We start from the raw sequence: 23,205 nt of genomic DNA, 5'->3' as shown, positions 1-23,205 counted from the left end.
GGTAATAGAGCTGTTAACTTTTTATTTTAGAATAGGGTAGGGCATTTTTTTATTTTGGGGGCTTTGTTATTTTTTTAGGGGGCTTAGAGTAGGTGTAATTAGTTTAAAATTCTTGTAATCTTTTTTTATTTTTTGTAATTTAGTGTTTGTTTTTTTTGTAATTTAGTTTAGTTGATTTAATTGTAGGTAATTGTAGGTAGTTTAGTTAATTAATTTATTGATAGTGTAGTGTTAGGTTTAATTGTAACTTAGGTTAGGATTTATTTTACAGGTAATTTTGTAATTATTTTAACTAGGTAGCTATTAAATAGTAAATAACTATTTAATAGCTATTGTACCTGGTTAAAATAAATACAAAGTTGCATGTAAAATAAATATAAATCCTAAAATACCTACAATATAATTATTCATTATATTGTAGCTATATTAGGGTTTATTTTACAGGTAAGTATTTAATTTTAAATAGGATTAATTTATTTAATAAGAAATCATTTATTTTGTTAGATTTAAATCATATTTAACTTAGGGGGGTGTTAGGGTTAGGGTTAGACTTAGCTTTAGGGGTTAATACATTTATTAGAGTAGCGGCGAGGTCCGGTCGGCAGATTAGGGGTTAATACTTGAAGTTAGGTGGCGGCGATGTTAGGGCGGGCAGATTAGAGGTTAATACTATTTATTATAGGGTTTGCGAGGCGGGAGTGAGGCAGTTTAGGGTTTAATACATTTATTAGAGTGGTGGCGAGGTCCGGTCGGAAGATTAGGGGTTAATAAGTGTAGGTAAGGTAGCAGCGATGTTGGGGGGGCAGATTAGGGGTTAATAAATATTATGTAGGTGTCGGCAGTGTTAGGGGCAGCAGATTAGGGGTTCATAGGGATAACGTAGGTGGCGGCGGTGTGCGGTCGCAGATTAGGGGTTAAAATTTTTTATTAAAGTGGCGGCGATGTGGGGGGACCTCGGTTTAACGGTACATAGGTAGTTTATGGGTGTTAGTGTACTTTAGAGCACTGTAGTTAAGAGCTTTATAAACCGGCATTAGCCCATAAAGCTCTTAACTCCTGACTTTTTTCTGTGACTGGAGTTTTGTCGTAGAGTTTTAATGCTCACTTCAGCCAAGACTCTAAATACTGGCGTTAGGAAGATCCCATTGAAAAGATAGGATACGCAATTGGCGTAAGGGGATCTGCGGTATGGAAAAGTCGCGGCTGGAAAGTGAGCGTTAGACCCTTTCCTGACTGACTCTAAATACCAGTGGACGGTAAAAACCAGCATTAGGAGCCCTTAACGCTGGTTTTGACGGCTAACGCAGAACTCTAAATCTAGGCGATTGTTTCCCTGCCTCTGCTACTGGCTGAACATTGGCTGAACATGGGCGTAGCTTAAATTTCATTACTTTTACCAAAAAAAATGTTTTGTACTGGGATTTAAATAGTTTTCTTTTATTTTCTTGTTATTGTATTTGTATTTAAGCAAAAATAATATTTTCGTAGTTTTAAATCAAGCACTTTTACATACATGAAAGAAAACAAATTAAATTGAATATCACCTTAATTGGTTTATGGAAATAATGTATCCCATATAAATTCCATACCTGAAGTAATTCCAAAATATATTACTGATGGTCTTCTGATAAGCACACATCTGTATGGTATAAAATAGGCATGTAAGCTCATATGTTTATAAGACATTTAAAGTGAGATAAGATTATTTTACAGTACATTCCTTGGCAATATGCTTGTGCTATGATGTGTATATAGTCCTTGGATTTATTTAGTAATATTATATAGTATATATAATTCACAAAAAAACATTGCAGTAAAAATCACACATCCGATCGGCCTTTATACTTTTGTCCATTTTGTTATTTTAACATTGCCACCATTATTGTTATTGGCTGTAGCAAATACAGGTGGCAAAATGTTTCCATCCATGTTTTAATCAGAGGCACTTGAAAATTCTATAATAAAAATGTGCAGCATTTTTTACTCCCTTGTCAGAAACCATATAACAGTTTGCGGTTATGAAATAGAATTACCAAAATATGTTGTATAATGTCGTAGTTTGGCTTTGCTTCACATTTGGAAACACATTTTATTATGATTCATAAATAAAGATTGTTGCCAATTAATTTGTCAGAGACATAAAACAGCACTTCAAAGATTTGTCAACTCAGTAATAAACATGACCCTATGTATAAAACATGAAAAGTGTATCTTGCAAACCAGTACTACAAATGTAAGTTGCAACAATTTCATAGCAGTATTTTTATACAATAAAAATTGAATGTACAGACAAAACATACAATGCAAGAGTAAACCATCTGCATATCATTTTTCTGGTTACTAATTAGATTTATAGGGGGGTAGTTATCAAGCCGTCAACCTCAAATACGCTGGAATTCCGCAGCGTATTTGTGGCGAGGCTGATTCGCCTTACTTATCAAAGGCTCGAGACCAGCAAAAGTAGAATTTTGTGACGTAAACTTCGATCCGCCAGACTCAGTCCGACACAGATCGATTCTTACGTCACTCCAGATGTTCCGCACACAAGTGCGGCACAATCTCACTACTTTTGCTAGTTATCAAATGACTAGCAGGTACGCTCGGCACTTTTACGGCCCAGCGTACCTGGTTTTCAAACCGCCACCCCTGGAGGCGGCGGATCCCATAGGAATCAATGGGAGTCTGACCATAGCGAAAGTACAAGTTCGCTGCTGACAGACATCCCATTGATTTCTATGGGAGCTGTCTGCACCTAACACCCTAACATGTACCCCAAGTCTAAACACCACTAATCTGTCCCCCCTACACCGCCGCAACTAAATAAAATGATTAACCCCTAAACCGCCGCTCCCGGAGCCCACCGCAAGCTACTCTTTACCTATTAACCCCTAAACCGCCGCTCCCGGAGCCCACCGCAACTATAATAAATGTATTAACCCCTAAACCGCCGCTCCCTGAACCCGCCGCAACCTATATTAAATGTATTAACCCCTATCCTGCCCCCCCTACACCGTCGCCACCTATAATAAATTTATTAACCCCTAATCTGCCCCCCCTACACCGTCGCCACCTATAATAAATTTATTAACCCCTATCCTGCCCCCCACTACGCCGCCTCCACTGTAATAAAATTATTAACCCCTAAACCTAAGTCTAACACTAACCCTAACGCCCCCCTAACTTAAATATTAATTAAATAAATCTAAATAATATTTTTATTATTAACTAAATTAATCCTATTTAAAACTAAATACTTACCTTTAAAATAAACCCTAATATAGCTACAATATAAATAATAATTATATTCTAGCTATCTTAGGATTTATTTTTATTTTACAGGCAACTTTCAATTTATTTTAACTAGGTACAATAGCTATTAAATAGTTATTAACTATTTAATAGCTTACCTAGCTAAAATAAACTGAAATTTACCTGTAAAATAAATCCTAACCTAAGTTACAATTACACCTAACACTACACTATACTTTAATAAATTATTCCTATTTAAAACTAAATACTTACCTGTAAAATAAACCCTAATATAGCTACAATATAAATAATAATTATATTGTAGCTATCTTAGGATTTATATTTATTTTACAGGTAACTTTGTATTTATTTTAGCTAGTTAGAATAGTTATTAAATAGTTATTAACTATTTAATAACTACCTAGCTAAAAGAAATACAAAATTACCTGTAAAATAAATCCTAACCTAAGTTACAATTAAACCTAATACTACACTATCATTAAATTAATTAAATAAACTACCTACAAATAACTACAATTAAATACAATTACATAAACTAACTAAAGTACAAAAAATAAAAAAAGCTAAGTTACAAAAAATTAAAAAATAAGTTACAAACATTTTAAAAATATTACAACAATTTTAAGCTACTTACACCTAATCTAAGCCCCCTAATAAAATAACAAACCCCCCAAAATAAAAAAATGCCCTACCCTATTCTAAATTAAATAAAGTTCAAAGCTCTTTTACCTTACCAGCCCTTAAAAGGGCCATTTGTGGGGGCATGCCCCAAAAAGTTCAGCTCTTTTGCCTGTAAAAGAAAAATACAACCCCCCCAACATTAAAACCCACCACCCACATACCCCTAATCTAACCCAAACCCCCCTTACAAAAACCTAACACTAATCCCCTGAAGATCATCCTACCTTGAGTCGTCTTCACTCAGCCGAGCAGCGATGGAACCGAAGTGGACATCCGGAGCAGAAGAAGTTAATCCTCCAAGCGGCGCTGAAGAAATCTTCCATCCGATGAAGTCATCATCCAGGCGGCGCTGAAGAAGTCTTCGATCCGGGCGATGACATCTTCCAAGAGGCGCTGAAGAGGTCTTCTATCCGGGCGATGTCGGAATTAAGATAGGAAAAATCTGATTGGCTGATGGAATCAGCCAATCAGATTGAGCTCGCATTCTATTGGCTGATCGGAACAGCCAATAGAATGCAAGCTCAATCTGATTGACTGATTCCATCAGCCAATCAGATTTTTCCTATCTTAATTCCGATTGGCTGATAGAATCCTATCAGCCAATCGGAATTGAGGGGACGCCATCTTGGATGACGTCCCTTAAAGGAGCCTTCATTCGTCGTAGTCCGTCGGTGAAGAAGGAGGTTCCGCGTCGGCGGGAGGAAGATTCAAGACCCGGCTTGGAAGATGACATCGCCCGGATAGAAGACCTCTTCAGCGCCTCTTAGAAGATGAGATCGCCCGAATCGAAGACTTCTTCAGCGCCGCCTGGATGATGACTTCATCGGATGGAAGATTTCTTCAGCGCCGCTTGGAGGATTAACTTCTTCTGCTCCGGATGTCCACTTCGGTTCCATCGCTGCTCGGCTGAGTGAAGACGACTCAAGGTAGGATGATCTTCAGGGGATTAGTGTTAGGTTTTTGTAAGGGGGGTTTGGGTTAGATTAGGGGTATGTGGGTGGTGGGTTTTAATGTTGGGGGGGGGGTTGTATTTTTCTTTTACAGGCAAAAGAGCTGAACTTTTTGGGGCATGCCCCCACAAATGGCCCTTTTAAGGGCTGGTAAGGTAAAAGAGCTTTGAACTTTATTTAATTTAGAATAGGGTAGGGCATTTTTTTATTTTGGGGGGGTTTGTTATTTTATTAGGGGGCTTAGATTAGGTGCAAGTAGCTTAAAATTGTTGTAATATTTTTAAAATGTTTGTAACTTATTTTTTTATTTTTTGTAACTTAGCTTTTTTTATTTTTTGTACTTTAGTTAGTTTATGTAATTGTATTTAATTGTAGTTATTTGTAGGTAGTTTATTTAATTAATTTAATGATAGTGTAGTATTAGGTTTAATTGTAACTTAGGTTAGGATTTATTTTACAGGTAATTTTGTATTTCTTTTAGCTAGGTAATTATTAAATAGTTAATAACTATTTAATAACTATTCTAACTAGCTAAAATAAATACAAAGTTACCTGTAAAATAAATATAAATCCTAAGATAGCTACAATATAATTATTATTTATATTGTAGCTATATTAGGGTTTATTTTACAGGTAAGAATTTAGTTTTAAATAGGAATAATTTATTAAAGTATAGTGTAGTGTTAGGTGTAATTGTAACTTAGGTTAGGATTTATTTTACAGGTAAATTTCAGTTTATTTTAGCTAGGTAAGCTATTAAATAGTTAATAACTATTTAATAGCTATTGTACCTAGTTAAAATAAATTGAAAGTTGCCTGTAAAATAAAAATAAATCCTAAAATAGCTATAATATAATTATTATTTATATTGTAGCTATATTAGGGTTTATTTTAAAGGTAAGTATTTAGTTTTAAATAGGATTAATTTAGTTAATAATAGAAATATTATTTAGATTTATTTAATTAATATTTAAGTTAGGGGGGCGTTAGGGTTAGACTTAGGTTTGGGGGTTAATAATTTTATTACAGAGGCGGCGGTGTAGTGGGGGGCAGGATAGGGGTTAATAAATTTATTATAGGTGACGACGGTGTAGGGGGGGCAGGATAGGGGTTAATAGGTTTAATATAGGTTGCGGCGGGTTCAGGGAGCGGCGGTTAAGGGGTTAAACTATTTATTTAGTTGCGGCGAGGTGCGGGATCAGCAGGATAGGGGTTAATAACTTTATTATAGAGGGCGACGGTGTAGGGGGGGCAGGATAGGGGTTACTAGGTATAATGTAGGTGGCAGCGGTGTCCGGGAGCGGCGGTTTAGGGGTTAATACATTTATCAGAGTTGCGGCAGGGTCTAGGAGCGGCGGTTTAGGGGTTAGTAACTTTATTGAGTTGCGGGAGGCTCCGGGGGCGCCGGTATAGGGATAGAACAGTGTAGTTTAGTGTGAGTGCTTAGTGACAGGCTAGCAATAAAGCTGGGAAAAAGCCGAAGAGCAGCGAGATCGGATGAGTGATAACTCTCACAGTCCGCTGCTCATCGCCCTGCGGTTTTTTGACAGCTTTATTTGATAACTTAGGCGAACGTATTCAAGGTCCGCGGCGGCGAAGGTAGGCGAGCTTAGGCGGGCGTATTGGGCCGGCGAAGGCAGAAAAGTAGTCGGCTTGATAACTACCCCCCATAGTATTTAAAGGGACACTGAACTAAATTTTTTTTCTTTCATGATTCAGATAGAGCATGACATTTTAAGCAACTTCCTAATTTACTCCTATTAACAATTTTTTTTCATTCTCTTTGTATCTTTATTTGAAATGCAAGAATTTAAGTTTAGATGCTGGCCCATTTTTGGTGAACAACCTGGGTTGTTCTTGCTGATTGGTGGATAAATTCATCCACCAATAAAAAAGTGCTGTCCAGAGTTGTAAACCCCAAAAAAATACCTAGATGCATTCTTTTTCAATTAAAGATAGCAAAAGAACGAAGAAACATTGATAATTGGAATAAATTAGAAAGTTTCTTAAAAATGCATGCTCTATCTGAATCACGAAAGAACAAAAATTGGGTTCAGCCTCCCTTTAAGGTTTACTTTTTCCAATAAGTATTGTTTTTGATTTAAGTATTTTCAGCTTGGTCTGGGGAAAATAAGCTAGATAATCATGACAAATAAAAGACAGAAAATACACTGTATTTAGCTTTCATTTGCTTCAACTTAAAACATTGTTTACTTTGTTAATGCATACTACGTACAGGAATTGCATTTGCTTAAATTATATGTAGATATTTTAGGAAACTCTAATTCCATATTTTGGTTTTACTTTCCTTGTGATTTATTAAAAAATAATGTTTGTTTCCAACCATAATGTGATGCATTCAGTGCACATTAATGCTTTATACTGGTAATGATTTTCCACATAAAAATTCAAGCCTGCTGGATGTCCATTTTGGATAGAATCCCAGCATCCCCTTTGTGGTTGAATGCTTTTGAATTATTCAGTCAATTTTATATGAATTCTTTGGTATAAATAACACCATGTATTGAAATAATAAATATTTATTTTATTTGAAAGAAAAAAACTATGTTTTATTTTCTAGAAGATTAAACTCTTGCTAAAGATGTATACACTCAAGACTGGTAAACCATAGTGATATTTTTCACCTTCTAAAATATATTTTTATTAAATATAAATGTGTGTAGTATTCTAAAATTAGTCTCTGCCATGAAAGAATATTTTGTACTTATTTTTTTTTATTATTACTCTATATTATTATAGAATATAAAATTACAATGTAAAATAATAACAATATATCACAATCAATCAATAAAAATGTGTCACAAAAAAAAAAACAACTGATAAAGTGTAACACTGTACTCTTAAAGGAACAGTAAATTCCAAATTAAACTTTCTTGATTCAAATAGGGCATGTAATTTTAAACAACTTTCCAGTTTACTTTTATCATTACATTTTCTTTGTTCTCTTGGTATTCTTAGTTGAAAGCTAAATCGAGGTAGGGTTATATGCTAATTTCAAAGCCCTTGATAGCTGCTCTTTACAGCTCATGTGTGCCATATAGATATTATTATGCTCACACCCATGGAGTTATTTAAGAGTCAGCACTAATTGCCTGAAATGCAAGTCTGTCAAAAGATCTGAAATAAGGAGGCAGTCTGCAAATGCTTAGATACAAGGTAAAAAGTATATTAATATAACAGTATTGGTTATGCAAAACTGATGTTAGGAATACCCGATTTGTCTAGGTTTCTAAATAATTTCTATACAATATAGGCTAAATAATACAGAAAATGAATTATTAGTTTAATGCTAAAATTTGCTATGCTTGGACTGTAAGCTAAATAGCGGTCACCCAAATCAAAACTGCAACACAAAAGTATTTGTAGAATATAGACACCCCAGTGTATTTACCTAGAAGTATTTTGATAGTTTATGTTAAACCCTTTTATTGCCAAGAGCAGAATATTAAATAAAGTAAAAAAAAAAAAAAAATAGAGTAAAAAAAAAAAACATTATTAAAAGAAAAACGATAAAAAACAAACTTTATTACAATAAAATGTATTTAAAAATATAAATATACTTTATTACAATACTTTTTTAACAATATGTGTTCACTGGGTCAAAAGGAGAGGGGCCAAGAGACGGCATTGTTAACAAACAGTGGCTTGTCAGTTTTGACATGTGATCAAGGTGACTGGCTGACCTAGTGATCACATAACCCTGGGCCATTTTTTTGGCAGTACTGGGCATCCGGTGACTTTTCACTGAGTCTGATACCAGAAAGCATTGTAGCATGCTGGTATCTAGGCTGCATTTAATTATACTTACTTAGACCATCTCCATCCCTTCTAACTATCGGCTGGTTTCCTTACATCCCTTTGCCTCCAAATTATTGGAACTACTGTTTTTTAATTGCTTAACTTAATTTCTCTCAACTAATTCCTTGATCCCCTACCAACTGGTTTCTGCCCTTAGTAAGCTGCTCTTACTAAACTAACAAATGATCTGAAATCGGCTAAACCAAAGAGATACTACTCCTTACTATTTCTTCAGTTTCTGTCTGTTGCTTTCGACACAGTTAACCATCCCCTCCTCTTACAAATCCTACATTCTTTTGTCATCTGTGACACAACCCTCTCCTTATTTCCTTCCTATCTCTTAAACATTTTCCTTTAACAGCATATCCTATGATAATTTGTCTCTCTCAGTAGGAGTACCACAAGGCTCTGTCTTAAGTCCTTAGCTTTTTTCTATATATACGTCCTCCCTTGGAACACGTATATCCCCCTTTTAGTACCAGTACTACTTTCTGTATTTGCTGATGATACCCAAACCTATCTTTCATCTCCTGATACCTCTCACTCTTTACAGATTACCAAATGTGTCCCTGAAATTTCCTCTTGGATGTCTACACACTACCACCAACTCAATCTGTCTTCCTCCCTCTCTGAGACATCCTTAACCTGATTTTTCTCTTATAGTTGGATACTCTATCCTCAGCACCTCATTTCAATACATCTGTCTTGGTGTCACACTTGACTCTGAACTCACCTTCACTTCACATATTCAAGCTCTTACCAAATCCTGCTCTGCACACCTACGCAACATTTCCAGAATTCGATCTTTCCTTAGACAATAAACTACAAAAATACTAATTACTTAATTTTGTCATGCATTGACTAATGCAATCTACTTTTAAATGGCATTTTCAATTCCCCTCTCCAATCTATCATGAATGCTTCAGCTAGGCTGATCCACCTAAGTCACCCATTTACATCAGCTCCTCTGCTCTGCCAGTCTCTACATTGGCTACTCATACACTCTAGAATACAATTCAAAGTATTAACGCTAACCTGTAAAACACTCAAAAACCGCACTTCCAACTATATTTCCTCTCTCATATCCAAATACTCCTCAAGACATACTCTTTGATCAACCTCTGACCTATGTATTTCCACTTCTATTATCTCTACTTTTCTCACCTCTAAGACTTCTCGTGCACTACTCCTGTCCTCTGAAACTCTCTGCCCTGCTCAATCAGACTGTATCCAATCTTGTATAGCTTCAGACACTCTTTGAAAGCCCATCTATTTAGAGAGGCTTACCACCTCTCCTTTTGTATCCTACCCAAAATAAACCTTGAACTGCCTTGACCCACTGCTGCAGCACCATTCCACGTTACAAGACACCCCAAAATGTATGTCTCTGCACAATAAACCTATAGACTGTAAGCCCTTCAATGCAGAGCCTTCCTCTTTCTGTACTCGTTTTGTTTAGTCTGTTACGTATTTGTATTTCATCACAATTTTTTTTCATTGTATAACCCATATCTAGTGCTATGGAAGTTTGTAGGGCTATGCAAACAAATAATACTAATACTTATAGATAAACTAATAATACTTTTAATTTGGTGATTCCCACAGCCAGTTGCCACCCACAAGTCCTCAAAATTCAAAATTGAACACACCAGGAAGCACAAAATGGACAAAAGGAAAAAAAACAATAAAAGCAATAATATAACCACAAATTAAGAAGTTGGTCAAAGTTTATGATGCACTCAAACACTCCCAAATAATTGTTAGGTATTTCTATTAGTTAAGGAGTTCTCATTGCTCAAATGAGATTACCTGTGACATAAAGCAAAAAAAAAAAATATTATGCCAGTGCTAGAATCTCCAGTAAAATATTTCAAAACAATAAAAAGAAAAATAGTATACTTATGGTAAATTTCATGAAGACTAGTTGCAAATGCTCTCCCAGGAAGGGACCCAGTGGCTGAGCAGTGGTAGAGATAAACTCTGGCCCAACACTCTGTATTGAACTAGAATGTAACCCACTGGCAGAGCTAATAGTACTTGTAGATTCCTGATGAAGCAGAAGGAGTAGAGGACGTAGGCACTGGGGTCAGGTAATAGAGAGAATCCAGAAGTATTATCCAGCAAAGCACCGGGTCAGTAACCCATGGTCAATAACTGGTACAAGGAGAATCTTAAAGGTTAGTTGAGGGAGATCAAAGGCCAACAAAGTCCTTTAGAACAGTACATGAATGACAGGTAAAAGATTAGTCAAAACATTAAGCAAGGTTGCAGCAAAAAGATACACATCTAGTAGCCAGATTTTAATTTTGGTACCTCCAATAAAAGATCAGAGATGTGCAGGGAAGAGTTTTTCATTTTGGATTAAATTTTTGTTCCGAATATTCGAGGAAATTCATTGCCTGCACTATTCGGTTTTCATTTTGTTTAAAACAATATCACCTAGATTTGGAGTTTGGCGTTAGCCGTGAAAACCAGTGTTAGAGGCTCCTAACGCTGGTTTTAGGCTACCGCCGGTATTTGGAGTCACTCAAAATAGGGTCTAACGCTCACTTCTCAGCCGCGACTTTTCCATACCGCAGCTCCCCTTACGTAAATTGCGTATCCTATCTTTTCAATGTGATCTTTCTGACTCCGGTATTTAGAGTCGTTTCTGAAGTGAGCGTTAGACATCTAACGACAAAACTCCAGCCGCAGGAAAAAAGTCAGTAGTTAAGAGCTTTCTGGGCTAACGCCGGTTCATAAAGCTCTTAACTACTGTACTCTAAAGTACACTAACACCCATAAACTACCTATGTACCCCTAAACCGAGGTCCCCCCACATCGCCGACACTCGAATACATTTTTTTTTAACCCCTAATCTGCCGACCGCCACCTACGTTATCCTTATGTACCCCTAATCTGCTGCCCCTAACACCGCCGACCCCTGTATTATATTTATTAACCCCTAACCTGCCCCCCACAATGTCGCCTCCACCTACCTACACTTATTAACCCCTAATCTGCCGACCGCAAAGCGCCGCCACCTACGTTATCCTTATGTACCCCTAATCTGCTGCCCCTAACACCGCCAACCCCTATATTATATTTATTAACCCCTAATCTGCCCCCCTCAACGTCGCCTCCACCTGCCTACACTTATTAACCCCTAATCTGCCGACCGGACCTGAGCGCTACTATAATAAAGTTATTAACCCCTAATCCGCCTCACTAACCCTATAATAAATAGTATTAACCCCTAATCTGCCCTCCCTAACATCGCCGACACCGAACTTCAATTATAAACCCCTAATCTGCCGACTGGAGCTCACCGCTATTCTAATAAATGTATTAACCCCTAAAGCTAAGTCTAACCCTAACATTAACACCCCCCTAAGTTAAATATAATTTAAATCTAACGAAATTAATTAACTCTTATTAAATAAATTATTCCTATTTAAAGCTAAATACTTACCTGTAAAATAAATCCTAATATAGCTACAATATAAATTATAATTATATTATAGCTATTTTAGGATTAATATTTATTTTACAGGTAACTTTGTATTTATTTTAACCAGGTACAATAGCTATTAAATAGTTAAGAACTATTTAATAGCTAAAATAGTTAAAATAATTACAAATTTACCTGTAAAAGAAATTCTAACCTAAGTTACAATTAAACCTAACACTAGACTATCAATAAATTAATTAAATAAACTACCTACGATTACCTACAATTAACCTAACACTACACTATCAATAAATTAATTAAATACAATTGCTACAAATAAATACAATTAAATAAACTAGCTAAAGTACAAAAAATAAAAAAGAACTAAGTTACAAAAAATAAAAAAATATTTACAAACATAAGAAAAATATTACAACAATTTTAAACTAATTACACCTACTCTAAGCCCCCTAATAAAATAACAAAGCCCCCCAAAATAAAAAAATGCCCTACCCTATTCTAAATTACTAAAGTTCAAAGCTCTTTTACCTTACCAGCCCTGAACAGGGCCCTTTGCGGGGCATGCCCCAAGAAATACAGCTCTTTTGCCTGTAAAAAAAAACATACAATACCCAAGCCCCCCAACATTACAACCCACCACCCACATACCCCTAATCTAACCCAAACCCCCCTTAAATAAACCTAACACTAAGCCCCTGAAGATCATCCTACCTTGTCTTCACCTCACCGGGTATCACACCGATCCGTCCAGAAGAGCTCCTCCGATGTCCTGATCCAAGCCCAAGCGGGGGGCTGAAGAGGTCCATGATCCGGCTGAAGTCTTCATCCAAGCGGGGCAGAAGAGGTCTTCCATCCGATTGAAGTCTTCATCCAAGCGGCATCCATCCGGAGCGAAGCGGCAGCATCCGGAAGACCTCCACCGCGGAACATCCATCCTGGCCGACGACTGAACGACGAATGACGGTTCCTTTAAATGATGTCATCCAAGATGGCATCCCTCGAATTCCGATTGGCTGATAGGATTCTATCAGCCAATCGGAATTAAGGTAGGAATATTCTGATTGGCTGATGGAATCAGCCAATCAGAATCAAGTTCAATCCGATTGGCTGATCCAATCTGCCAATCAGATTGAGCTTGCATTCTATTGGCTGATCAGAACAGCCAATAGAATGCGAGCTCAATCTGATTGGCTGATTGGATCAGCCAATCGGATTGAACTTGATTCTGATTGGCTGATTCCATCAGCCAATCAGAATATTCCTACCTTAATTCCGATTGGCTGATAGAATCCTATCAGCCAATCGGAATTCGAGGGACGCCATCTTGGATGACGTCATTTAAAGGAACCGTCATTCGTTGTTCAGTCGTCGGCCAGGATGGATGTTCCGCGGTGGAGGTCTTCAGGATGCTGCCGCTTCGCTCCGGATGGATGCCGCTTGGATGAAGACTTCAATCGGATGGAAGACCTCTTCTGCCCCGCTTGGATGAAGACTTCGGCCGGATCATGGACCTCTTCAGCCCCCCGCTTGGGCTTGGATCAGGACATCGGAGGAGCTCTTCTGGGCGGATCGGTGTGATACCCGGTGAGGTGAAGACAAGGTAGGATGATCTTCAGGGGCTTAGTGTTAGGTTTATTTAAGGGGGGTTTGGGTTAGATTAGGGGTATGTGGGTGGTGGGTTGTAATGTTGGGGGGCTTGGGTATTGTATGTTTTTTTTTACAGGCAAAAGAGCTGTATTTCTTGGGGCATGCCCCGCAAAGGGCCCTGTTCAGGGCTGGTAAGGTAAAAGAGCTTTGAACTTTAGTAATTTAGAATAGGGTAGGGCATTTTTTTATTTTGGGGGGCTTTGTTATTTTATTAGGGGGCTTAGAGTAGGTGTAATTAGTTTAAAATTGTTGTAATATTTTTCTTATGTTTGTAAATATTTTTTTATTTTTTGTAACTTAGTTCTTTTTTATTTTTTGTACTTTAGCTAGTTTATTTAATTGTATTTATTTGTAGAAATTGTATTTAATTAATTTATTGATAGTGTAGTGTTAGGTTAATTGTAGGTAATTGTAGGTAGTTTATTTAATTAATTTATTGATAGTCTAGTGTTAGGTTTAATTGTAACTTAGGTTAGGATTTCTTTTACGGGTAAATTTGTAATTATTTTAACTATTTTAGCTATTAAATAGTTCTTAACTATTTAATAGCTATTGTACCTGTTTAAAATAAATACAAAGTTACCTGTAAAATAAATTTTAATCCTAAAATAGCTATAATATAATTATAAATTATATTGTAGCTATATTAGGATTTATTTTACAGGTAAGTATTTAGCTTTAAATAGGAATAATTTATTTAATAAGAGTTAATTAATTTCGTTAGATTTAAATTATATTTAACTTAGGGGGGTGTTAGTGTTAGGGTTAGACTTAGCTTTAGGGGTTAATACATTTATTAGAGTAGCGGTGAGCTCCAGTCGGCAGATTAGGGGTTAATAATTGAAGTTAGGTGTCGGCGATGTTAGGGAGGGCAGATTAGGGGTTAATACTATTTATGATAGGGTTAGTGAGGCGGATTAGGGGTTAATAAGTGTAGGCAGGTGGAGGCGACGTTGAGGGGGGCAGATTAGGGGTTAATAAATATAATATAGGGGTCGGCGGTCTTAGGGGCAGCAGATTAGGGGTACATAAGGATAACGTAGGTGGCGGCGCTTTGCGGTCGGCAGATTAGGGGTTAATAAGTGTAGGCAGATGGAGGCGACATTGAGGGGGGCAGATTAGGGGTTAATAAATATAATATAGGGGTCGGCGGTGTTAGGGGCAGCAGATTAGGGGTACATAGGGATAATGTAAGTAGCGGCGGTTTACGGAGCGGCAGATTAGGGGTTAAAAATAAAATGCAGGTGTCAGCGATAGCGGGGGCGGCAGATTAGGGGTTAATAAGTGTAAGGTTAGGGGTGTTTAGACTCGGGGTACATGTTAGGGTGTTAGGTGCAGACGTAGGAAGTGTTTCCCCATAGCAAACAATGGGGCTGCGTTAAGAGCTGAACGCGGCTTTTTTGCAGGTGTTATGTTTTTTTTCAGCTCAAACAGCCCCATTGTTTCCTATGGGGGAATCGTGCACGAGCACGTTTTTGAGGCTGGCCGCTTGCGTAAGCAACTCTGGTATTGAGAGTTGAAGCTGCGTTAAAAATGCTCTACGCTCCTTTTTTGGAGCCTAACGCAGCCTTTATGTGGACTCTCAATACCAGAGTTATTTTTATGGTGCGGCCAGAAAAAAGCGGGCGTTAGTTTTTCGGGTCGTTACCGACAAAACTCCAAATCTAGCCGTATGAAAATAAAATTTTTGTTAAACATTTACATTTGTTTTCGTTCACCTGTAACTACATAGTTACTCTAACCTGAGCCTCTTCTTCCCAGAATCCTGGGCTCATTAACAGGAAGATTAGCCGTTCGGCTCCCAGGACTGTCGCTAAAGTTCATCAGTATTTTGTCAGTACTTTTTCGTTTTCTTTCAATTGTGCTGGTGTATTCATTTGTGTATTCCTTTTCGTTTACAAAATTGAAAATCCGATTTTCAGTACGAATGTGCATTTGTCCAAAAATGAATACACATCTCTATAAAAGATACAATTAATGTTCCCAGCACTTAAATAATGTGACATTATTTATTATATGGTATAATATATTTACTCGTGTTTTTGAATAGGTAAAAACTGGGATGAACTCAAAATAGAGGGGATGAACAGCTGTGAGAAAAAATAAAAAATAAATAGAATTGAGATGCGAAAATAGGAAAACAATGTTGGATGAAAAAACAATACTTCTAAGCAAACACTTCCAGAATCCAGGTCTATTTCGATTACAGCTTCTGTAACTTTTCCAGGAAGGGTCCCACAAACTTTGAACTAGAAGTAGTGGGGCAGGAGAAACAGTAATTGTTAGGACTGGATACTTGTTAGAGAAGGAAGCAGCTTGTTGTTTATAGACTGGTAATGAGTTTAAAGAATACGCTGATAAATAATAATGAAAAATCCTGTGCTGCAGGCTTTACTCAGTCGCTATATGTAACCTACAAGTTGCTATTGACAATCATATGTTGTGCCCAGCTCTCTATAACAATTTAAGATTATTTTTAAACAAGTTTACATTGATATAGACTTTCTTTTTGTGTGGCATAGTATCTGTATATTAGAAAACAGTTTTTTTAATCTGTTTAATACCTACTTTACTTTCATCCCTGCAGTTATGATTCACAAATATAAAATAAAAAATAAAGCTTGTATGTTTAAACAAATCAATGCTTATATTTTCGTTTAAGCTTTTAACAACAAATTTGTAGTTTTATAGACATTTTATTCAATTAGCTTTTTCAGCTATTAGCTACCTACTGGATTATGTCTATAAAGACCTAAATACTAATATAATTTAGTCACACTATAAAAACAGACATTCTCAGATATCCACCAAGGATATAAATGTAGCAGATGTCTCATCTGCTAGTGCAGATCAGCAGGAAAGTTTCCCTCCCACTCAATTCTACAAGACTCTGGGGTTAGAGCACATACCACGTGCAATATTGTTGTGCTCACTATTGTGTAAATTGACCACTGCTGCATCTGTATTACAAATTACGTATTCACCAGAATTAATGGTTGTTCATTCCACTGGCTTTTTAAATATTATGAATTAGAAATAATTGGTTCATTTCTTACTGTTTTTACTATTTTCACCATTGCTAAACTTGACATTATCTTATTTGTTTTAACAGCTGTGTCCTGGGAATAACAGAGGCATCAGGGAAGTGCAGTGTGCATCATATAACAACAAGCCATTTATGGGCCGTTTGTATGAATGGGAACCATTTGTAGAAGGTAAGAGATAAAAATAAATGAATTAAAGGAAAATCTATTATCACAAAATACCTTATAGTAGAACTTATTTAAATGACTCAAACACTTCCAGATCAGCATTTGATATAAAAATTCAGGGCCAGATTCTGATTGGAACGCAAATGTTTTTGTGAGAGTGATAAGGCTTACTCTTCAGGCTTACCTCTGGTATTACGAGTTTAAAAGTAAACTCAATTGCGCTCAATGGTTACTGTGACTTCAGAGCTCTTGTTAACTGTTTTGCGAAACTGGAAAGTGTCATCAAAAATACATTACAAAGTATACTTACACTCATAATAACACAATTTAATAAAAAGTATTTTAAAAGAATATTGCAAACAAAAGTTATATGAGCTCAAAGATATGAGATCTCAAAAAAGGCAGGGAAAGGGCTTTAACATTGATGTACTTACATAAAACATGTCTAAAGATGAATATGTATGTGTGTGTATATATATATATATATATATATATATATATATATATATATACACAGGTGGCCCTAGGTTTACGCCGGTTCAATTTCCTCCGTTTCAGAATAACAACCTTTTTTTTCAGTCATGTGACTGCTATTGAAAAGCATTGAAAAGCGGTGCACTAATTAAAATAGCCAGTAGGTGGAGCTGTCCACTTGTGTTTCAGCAAAGTTTTGCAAGCTTAGCCGGCTGAAATTAATCTGTGTACACAGAACAGACATTAGCTATCGAGCAGCTTTCAAAGGAACAAGATCTAGCAGCCACTTCTCTATTATCTTCCTGTCCAGCTGCTTGAGGTGAGGTGAGGGTGCCTAGGTGCCTAACTGCCTATTAATCATTTCAGATTGAAATGCATAGAATAGGTGCAGACCCAATATTATCTAACATGCTAAAATAGCGTCCTGCACCCTTTCTATATCATGCAACAGGAACAATAAAAAAGTTATTTCAAAATTAATAGTGTTTCTGGTCAGTTTTAAATGGCTGCCAGGCTTAGCCCACTGATGACATCACGATCTGGGCTGCATCTAGGCTCTCTGCTGAATATCATTGACAGTGTGTTGAATCCAAATAGTGAGCCTTTTGTGATTGGATGCCATATGCAACCCAGATCATGATGTCATCAGTGGGCTTAATTTGGTAGTCATTTCAAAGTGGCCAGAAACACTATTAATTTTAAAATAACTTTTTTACTGTTCCTGCTGCATGATATAGAAAGGCCTCAGAAGGTTATTGGAAGCTTAATCTAAGGTAAGACTTTAAGATGGTAATGGTGTAGACTGTCTCTTTAAGTAGATTAAACCATGTAAAAGCATATTTTGCAATATTCATTTTTAATAAAGTGTTATGTTGTGTACTGTAATATTTCACATTCCAATATTCTGTACAAAGCATAATATGTTCTAAGTATTTATAAATAGATATTCCTATATATATATTTATCAAAGTAGGAAGGTTGCATGTCAGTATCATCATACTGACATGCAAGTCCCTAGAAAAACATCCTGACTGCTTAAAGCCCTTCTACTGAGGAAATACTGGATTTCTCTCCTTCTCCGACCTTCCTACTTTGACACTTGTGACCTCAAGGGCTTCTGGGCAAGGTGAGCCAGAATATCTTCTGTGTTGGTGCTGACAGGAAACATTGGAGTAGTTTCTACTGGCTGTTGCACTTCACGGCCATTCACGTTTGAGAATGACTTGTGAAGAGTGGAAGTGTTTTTCTAGAATGATATCAGACAAGACTTGCAGCTGTGATCCCAAGGGACTCCCCGTACACTGCGCGGCACTTACCTCATAGGATTGAGGTAAAGGAGTGTAAGTAGACTCCCAAAGGGACCTGTGGGTTGAAGTTGGCATTTTCTTTATTTGTTCATCTATACAATCATCAGCTTTTTAATAATATTGGACTTTTACATACACAAGTGGCTGTATACGCTGTTTTTAACCCTGTCAACTATTTATGTTTTATATTTTATTTTAGTTTTTTTGATGTTTTTAATATAACAACAATGCCACCTTTCATGTTATCATAACTATATGTGAATTATTGATATTAGACTTGATCATTAGGTATTATTTCATTATTGGGATTTCTGATTTTTATTATTTTCAGGACTCACACAAACCTTTGTTGATTTACATGTTTAAATATAATATCCTTGATATTCCTTATATCACATGAATATAACATTGTATTATAGTATATGTATGTATCCTTTATAATACATTTGTTTTAACTGCACTATCTTTATTACGGTACACTTGTTTATTGGCCCGTATTTGGGTACGCTCCTTTATATATTAATACATTATTCAGGTGTATCTTTTTATCACTATAATAGTGAAAACTACACATTTTTTATATATATTTTTTACTTTAAGAGTGTTGTGCCAGTAGAGACTTCCCCCCTTCACATCCCCTTCCTTTAACATTTGTACACAATGTATATATATATATATACACCTATATATATAATCATGTACACACACACACACACACACATATATATATATATATATATGTGTGTGTGTGTGTGTTATATAGGTATAGATATATATTGTACAAAAATATCATCAGATATATGTATAAATATGTATTTATGAATAAATAGAACATATTCTTGTATGTAAAAAAACTTTGGAATGCAAAATATTAATATTTTCATGTTGGGTTAGTGGACATGAGAATATGTGATTGGGTTTGCGCGAGAGTAGGGTATTAGGTTTTTTTCCACTTCTTTTCCTCCGTTGACTTCTATGGGGCAATATGTGAATGCGTATTGTAAATTCGGCCTTTTGTGCTTGTCAGATAAGCGCGTGAGCGAAAACAGTTTACTTTCAACTCATAATATAAGTGCAAACCGACGAGTGCAAAAGCTTACTTCTAGCACAATTAACACTCGAGCAGCAGCGTTAATTAGTGCTCCACTTGTAATCTGGACCTTGGTTGTCTACCTTTTTCTCCTCATTTGGATAGCCAAATAGTGCTATTCTGTGATTTCTTATTCAAGGGATGAAGGACAAACTGATGTTACATTTTTAGAACATTTTTATAGTGTTTAGTTTTTTTTTTGGTGCTATGCCCAGCAGTACATTGCGAGTACTTGAAAGATCCAACCTTACATAAGTTGGTGCCTTAGATTTATCCCTGAAGCTCTGGATGAAATCTTTGTTCACACTTTATTATATATTTGTAATAGACATTGTTTTGCTAAAATATAGTCTTATTTTTATCATGGCAATATGATATGCTTCAGTGAAGTGCACTCTTGTTAACATTTTTGAATATTGAATGCATTTATTTGCTCTAAACCAATGATGAATGTTTTCCAGACATTTATTTTTGAAAAAAATTAAAATAAAGATAGTTTTTAATTTATCAAATGAAACATTGAATTTAGCAGTCAAATATTATGATAAAAACATTTCAACTTTGTTCTCAAAAGCTCCAATGTAAAACACTGAAGGAGAAGACCCTTGACTGGAAAATATCATGCCATAGAACGATTCCATAGAACTCTTTAAAATGTTCCGCCCCATCTAAATCTAGCTGTCTTTGGAACAGGCCTAATTAGGCCAAAATATGCAGCTGTTCTTAAAGTGAATGCAAACTTGACCGCATTCGGTAACGTCACAGCATAGATTTTACAAAATAAGGCAGACTTTCATTCATGATTTTTTTAACATTTTGTATATTTCTTCCAAATTCTACCTTTTTATGCTCTAACGATTAGCCCCATTCCTGTGTCATAAAAGGGGCTGAACGCCCCGGGGGGGGGGGGGGGATTTTTTAGTCAATTGAATATTGGTCATCTGTCAATCAAGTAACCAGTATGGCGAGTGGAGGAACGGTGCTAATCATTAGAGCATAAAAAGGTAGAATTTGGAAGATATATACAAAATGTTAAAAAATCATGAATGGCCTTTTGCGATTGTCAGATAAGCGCGTGAGCGAAAACAGTTTACTTTCAACTCATAATATAAGCGCAAACCGACGAGTGCCAAAAGCTTACTTCTAGCACAATTTACACTCGAGCAGCAGCGTTATTTAGTGCTCCACTTGTAATCTGGACCTTGGTTGTCTACCTTTTTCTCCTCATTTGAATAGCCAAATAGTGCTATTCTGTGATTTCTTATTCAAGGGATGAAGGACAAACTAATTTTTATAGTTTTTAGGTTTTTTTTTTTTTTTGTTTTGTTTTTTTGGTGCTTTGCCCAGCAGTACATTGTGAGTACTTGAAAGATCCAACCTTACATAAGTTGGTGCCTTAGATTTATCCCTGAAGCTCTGGATGAAATCTTTGTTCACACTTTATTATATATTTGTAATACACATTGTTTTGCTAAAATATAGTCTTATTTTTATCATGGCAATATGATATGCTTCAGTGAATCATCATGCCATAGAACGATTCCATAGAACTCTTTAAAATGTTCCGCCCCATCTAAATCTAGCTGTCTTTGGAACAGGCCTAATTAGGCCAAAATATGCAGCTGTTGTTAAAGTGAATGTAAACTTGACCGCATTCGGTAACGTCACAGTATAGATTTTACAAAATAAGGCAGACTTTGATTCATGATTTTTTAACATTTTGTATATTTCTTCCAAATTCTACCTTTTTATGCTTTAACGATTAGCCCTGTTCCTGTGTCATAAAAGGGGCTGAACGCCCCGGGAGGGGGGAATGTTTAGTCAATTGAATATTCGTCATCTGTTAATCAAGTAACCAGTATGGCGAGTGGAGGAATGGTGCTAATCGTTAGAGCATAAAAAGGTAGAATTTGGAAGATATATACAAAATGTTACAAAATCATGAATGAAAGTCTGCCTTATTTTGTAAAATCTATGCTGTGACGTTACCGAATGCGGGCAAGTTTAAATTCACTTTAATGTCAGGATTTCTTGGTGTAATCTACTGTGAACATTAATATTATTAAAAGTAGGAAAGACCTAACTGCTTTAAATCTACAATTCTTTGTTAAAATATACTCACACTGCACAAATGTGGTTACCAAACCAATGTAAAGGTTAAATCAAATGTCCTTTATTAGTTTTTTTCCAATGGTGACTTGAATCCTCAAAAGAAATAAATGGAAACAACACATCATAGTTTAGCATCATAGTGTAGCAACTCTTCAATTACAATTATTATAAATTGGATTCAAGTACTCACATTCTTCAGAACTTCACTAGTTCTAAATTAACAGTTCTAATCCCTAAGGGTCTCCAGATAACTTGTTAAAACATTTATTATAACAAATTTGAAAGACAAAACAAGGGTATTTTTTAGCACTAATCAAGGATTTAGACTGGTAGAGATAAGAGTAACTTCACCCACTATGGGTATATATAACAGAGGAGCGTGTATAATTACACAGTCTACATTGTATACTGGCTTTTCCTCTCCTCGTGGTTTACACCTTGGAATAGATCCAATGTACACAGCAGTGAAATGAATGTTGGATCTATTACAAGGTGTAAACCATGAGGTCTAAATGTAAATATACACAGGACTGCAGCACGGCTCCTCTAAATCCTTGATTAGTGGTAAAAAATACCCTTGTTTTGTTTTTTAAAATTTGCTATAATAAATGTTTTAAGAAGTTATCTGGAGACCCTGAGAGGTTTGTTAAAATGCTGTTAATTTAGAACTAGTGGAGCTCTGAAGAATGTGAGTACTTGTATCCACTTTATAAGAATTGTAATGTAATTGAAGAATTGTTACACTATGATGTGTTGTTTCCATTTTTTCTTTTGAGGATTCAAGTCACCATTGAAGAGAACCTAATAAAGGACTTTTGATTTAACCTTTACATTGGTTTGGTAACCACATTTGTGCAATGTGTGTATATTTTAACACTGTTTTTGTTTGTTTTGGAATTAAAGGAAGTAATTCTATGTTGTGTTTTTACTCACAGGGTGTGAAACAATTGATTATTGTATTATTAATCCAAAATTCTTTCACCAAAGGGAGACACACTTGTACCTGTTAGTCTAGATGTTATTTTTATTTTCATTTTGAATATTTCATATTTTTTGTTGTATTTATTGTATATGTGTTTTAGTTATATTGAAGAATAAAGTGAAAGTAATTATCATTTACATCTGTACCACTTTTCAATGTATTTAGTTTTGACAAAGGTTAACAGTAACAGTGTCTTTGTTCACCTGCAAG

At 35.9% G+C, this 23,205-nt stretch overlaps 1 protein-coding gene across 1 annotated transcript in view; it reads left to right on the top strand.

The window, feature by feature from the left end:
* The window catches only part of THSD4 (thrombospondin type 1 domain containing 4), a 1,326,695-nt gene that overhangs the window by 507,686 nt on the left and 795,804 nt on the right, over positions 1 to 23,205 (top strand). Inside the window, exon 6 of the mRNA XM_053717542.1 lies at positions 16,931 to 17,033. Within this exon, the coding sequence (XP_053573517.1) occupies positions 16,931 to 17,033 (103 nt within the window). The remainder of the gene's footprint in view (positions 1 to 16,930; positions 17,034 to 23,205) is intronic.

This window comes from Bombina bombina, chromosome 6 (assembly GCF_027579735.1).
Source record: "Bombina bombina isolate aBomBom1 chromosome 6, aBomBom1.pri, whole genome shotgun sequence".
NCBI classification, from domain to species: Eukaryota; Metazoa; Chordata; class Amphibia; order Anura; family Bombinatoridae; genus Bombina; species Bombina bombina.
Note: the sequence above shows the minus strand (reverse complement) of the source record. Positions and strands in the feature narration are given on the sequence as shown.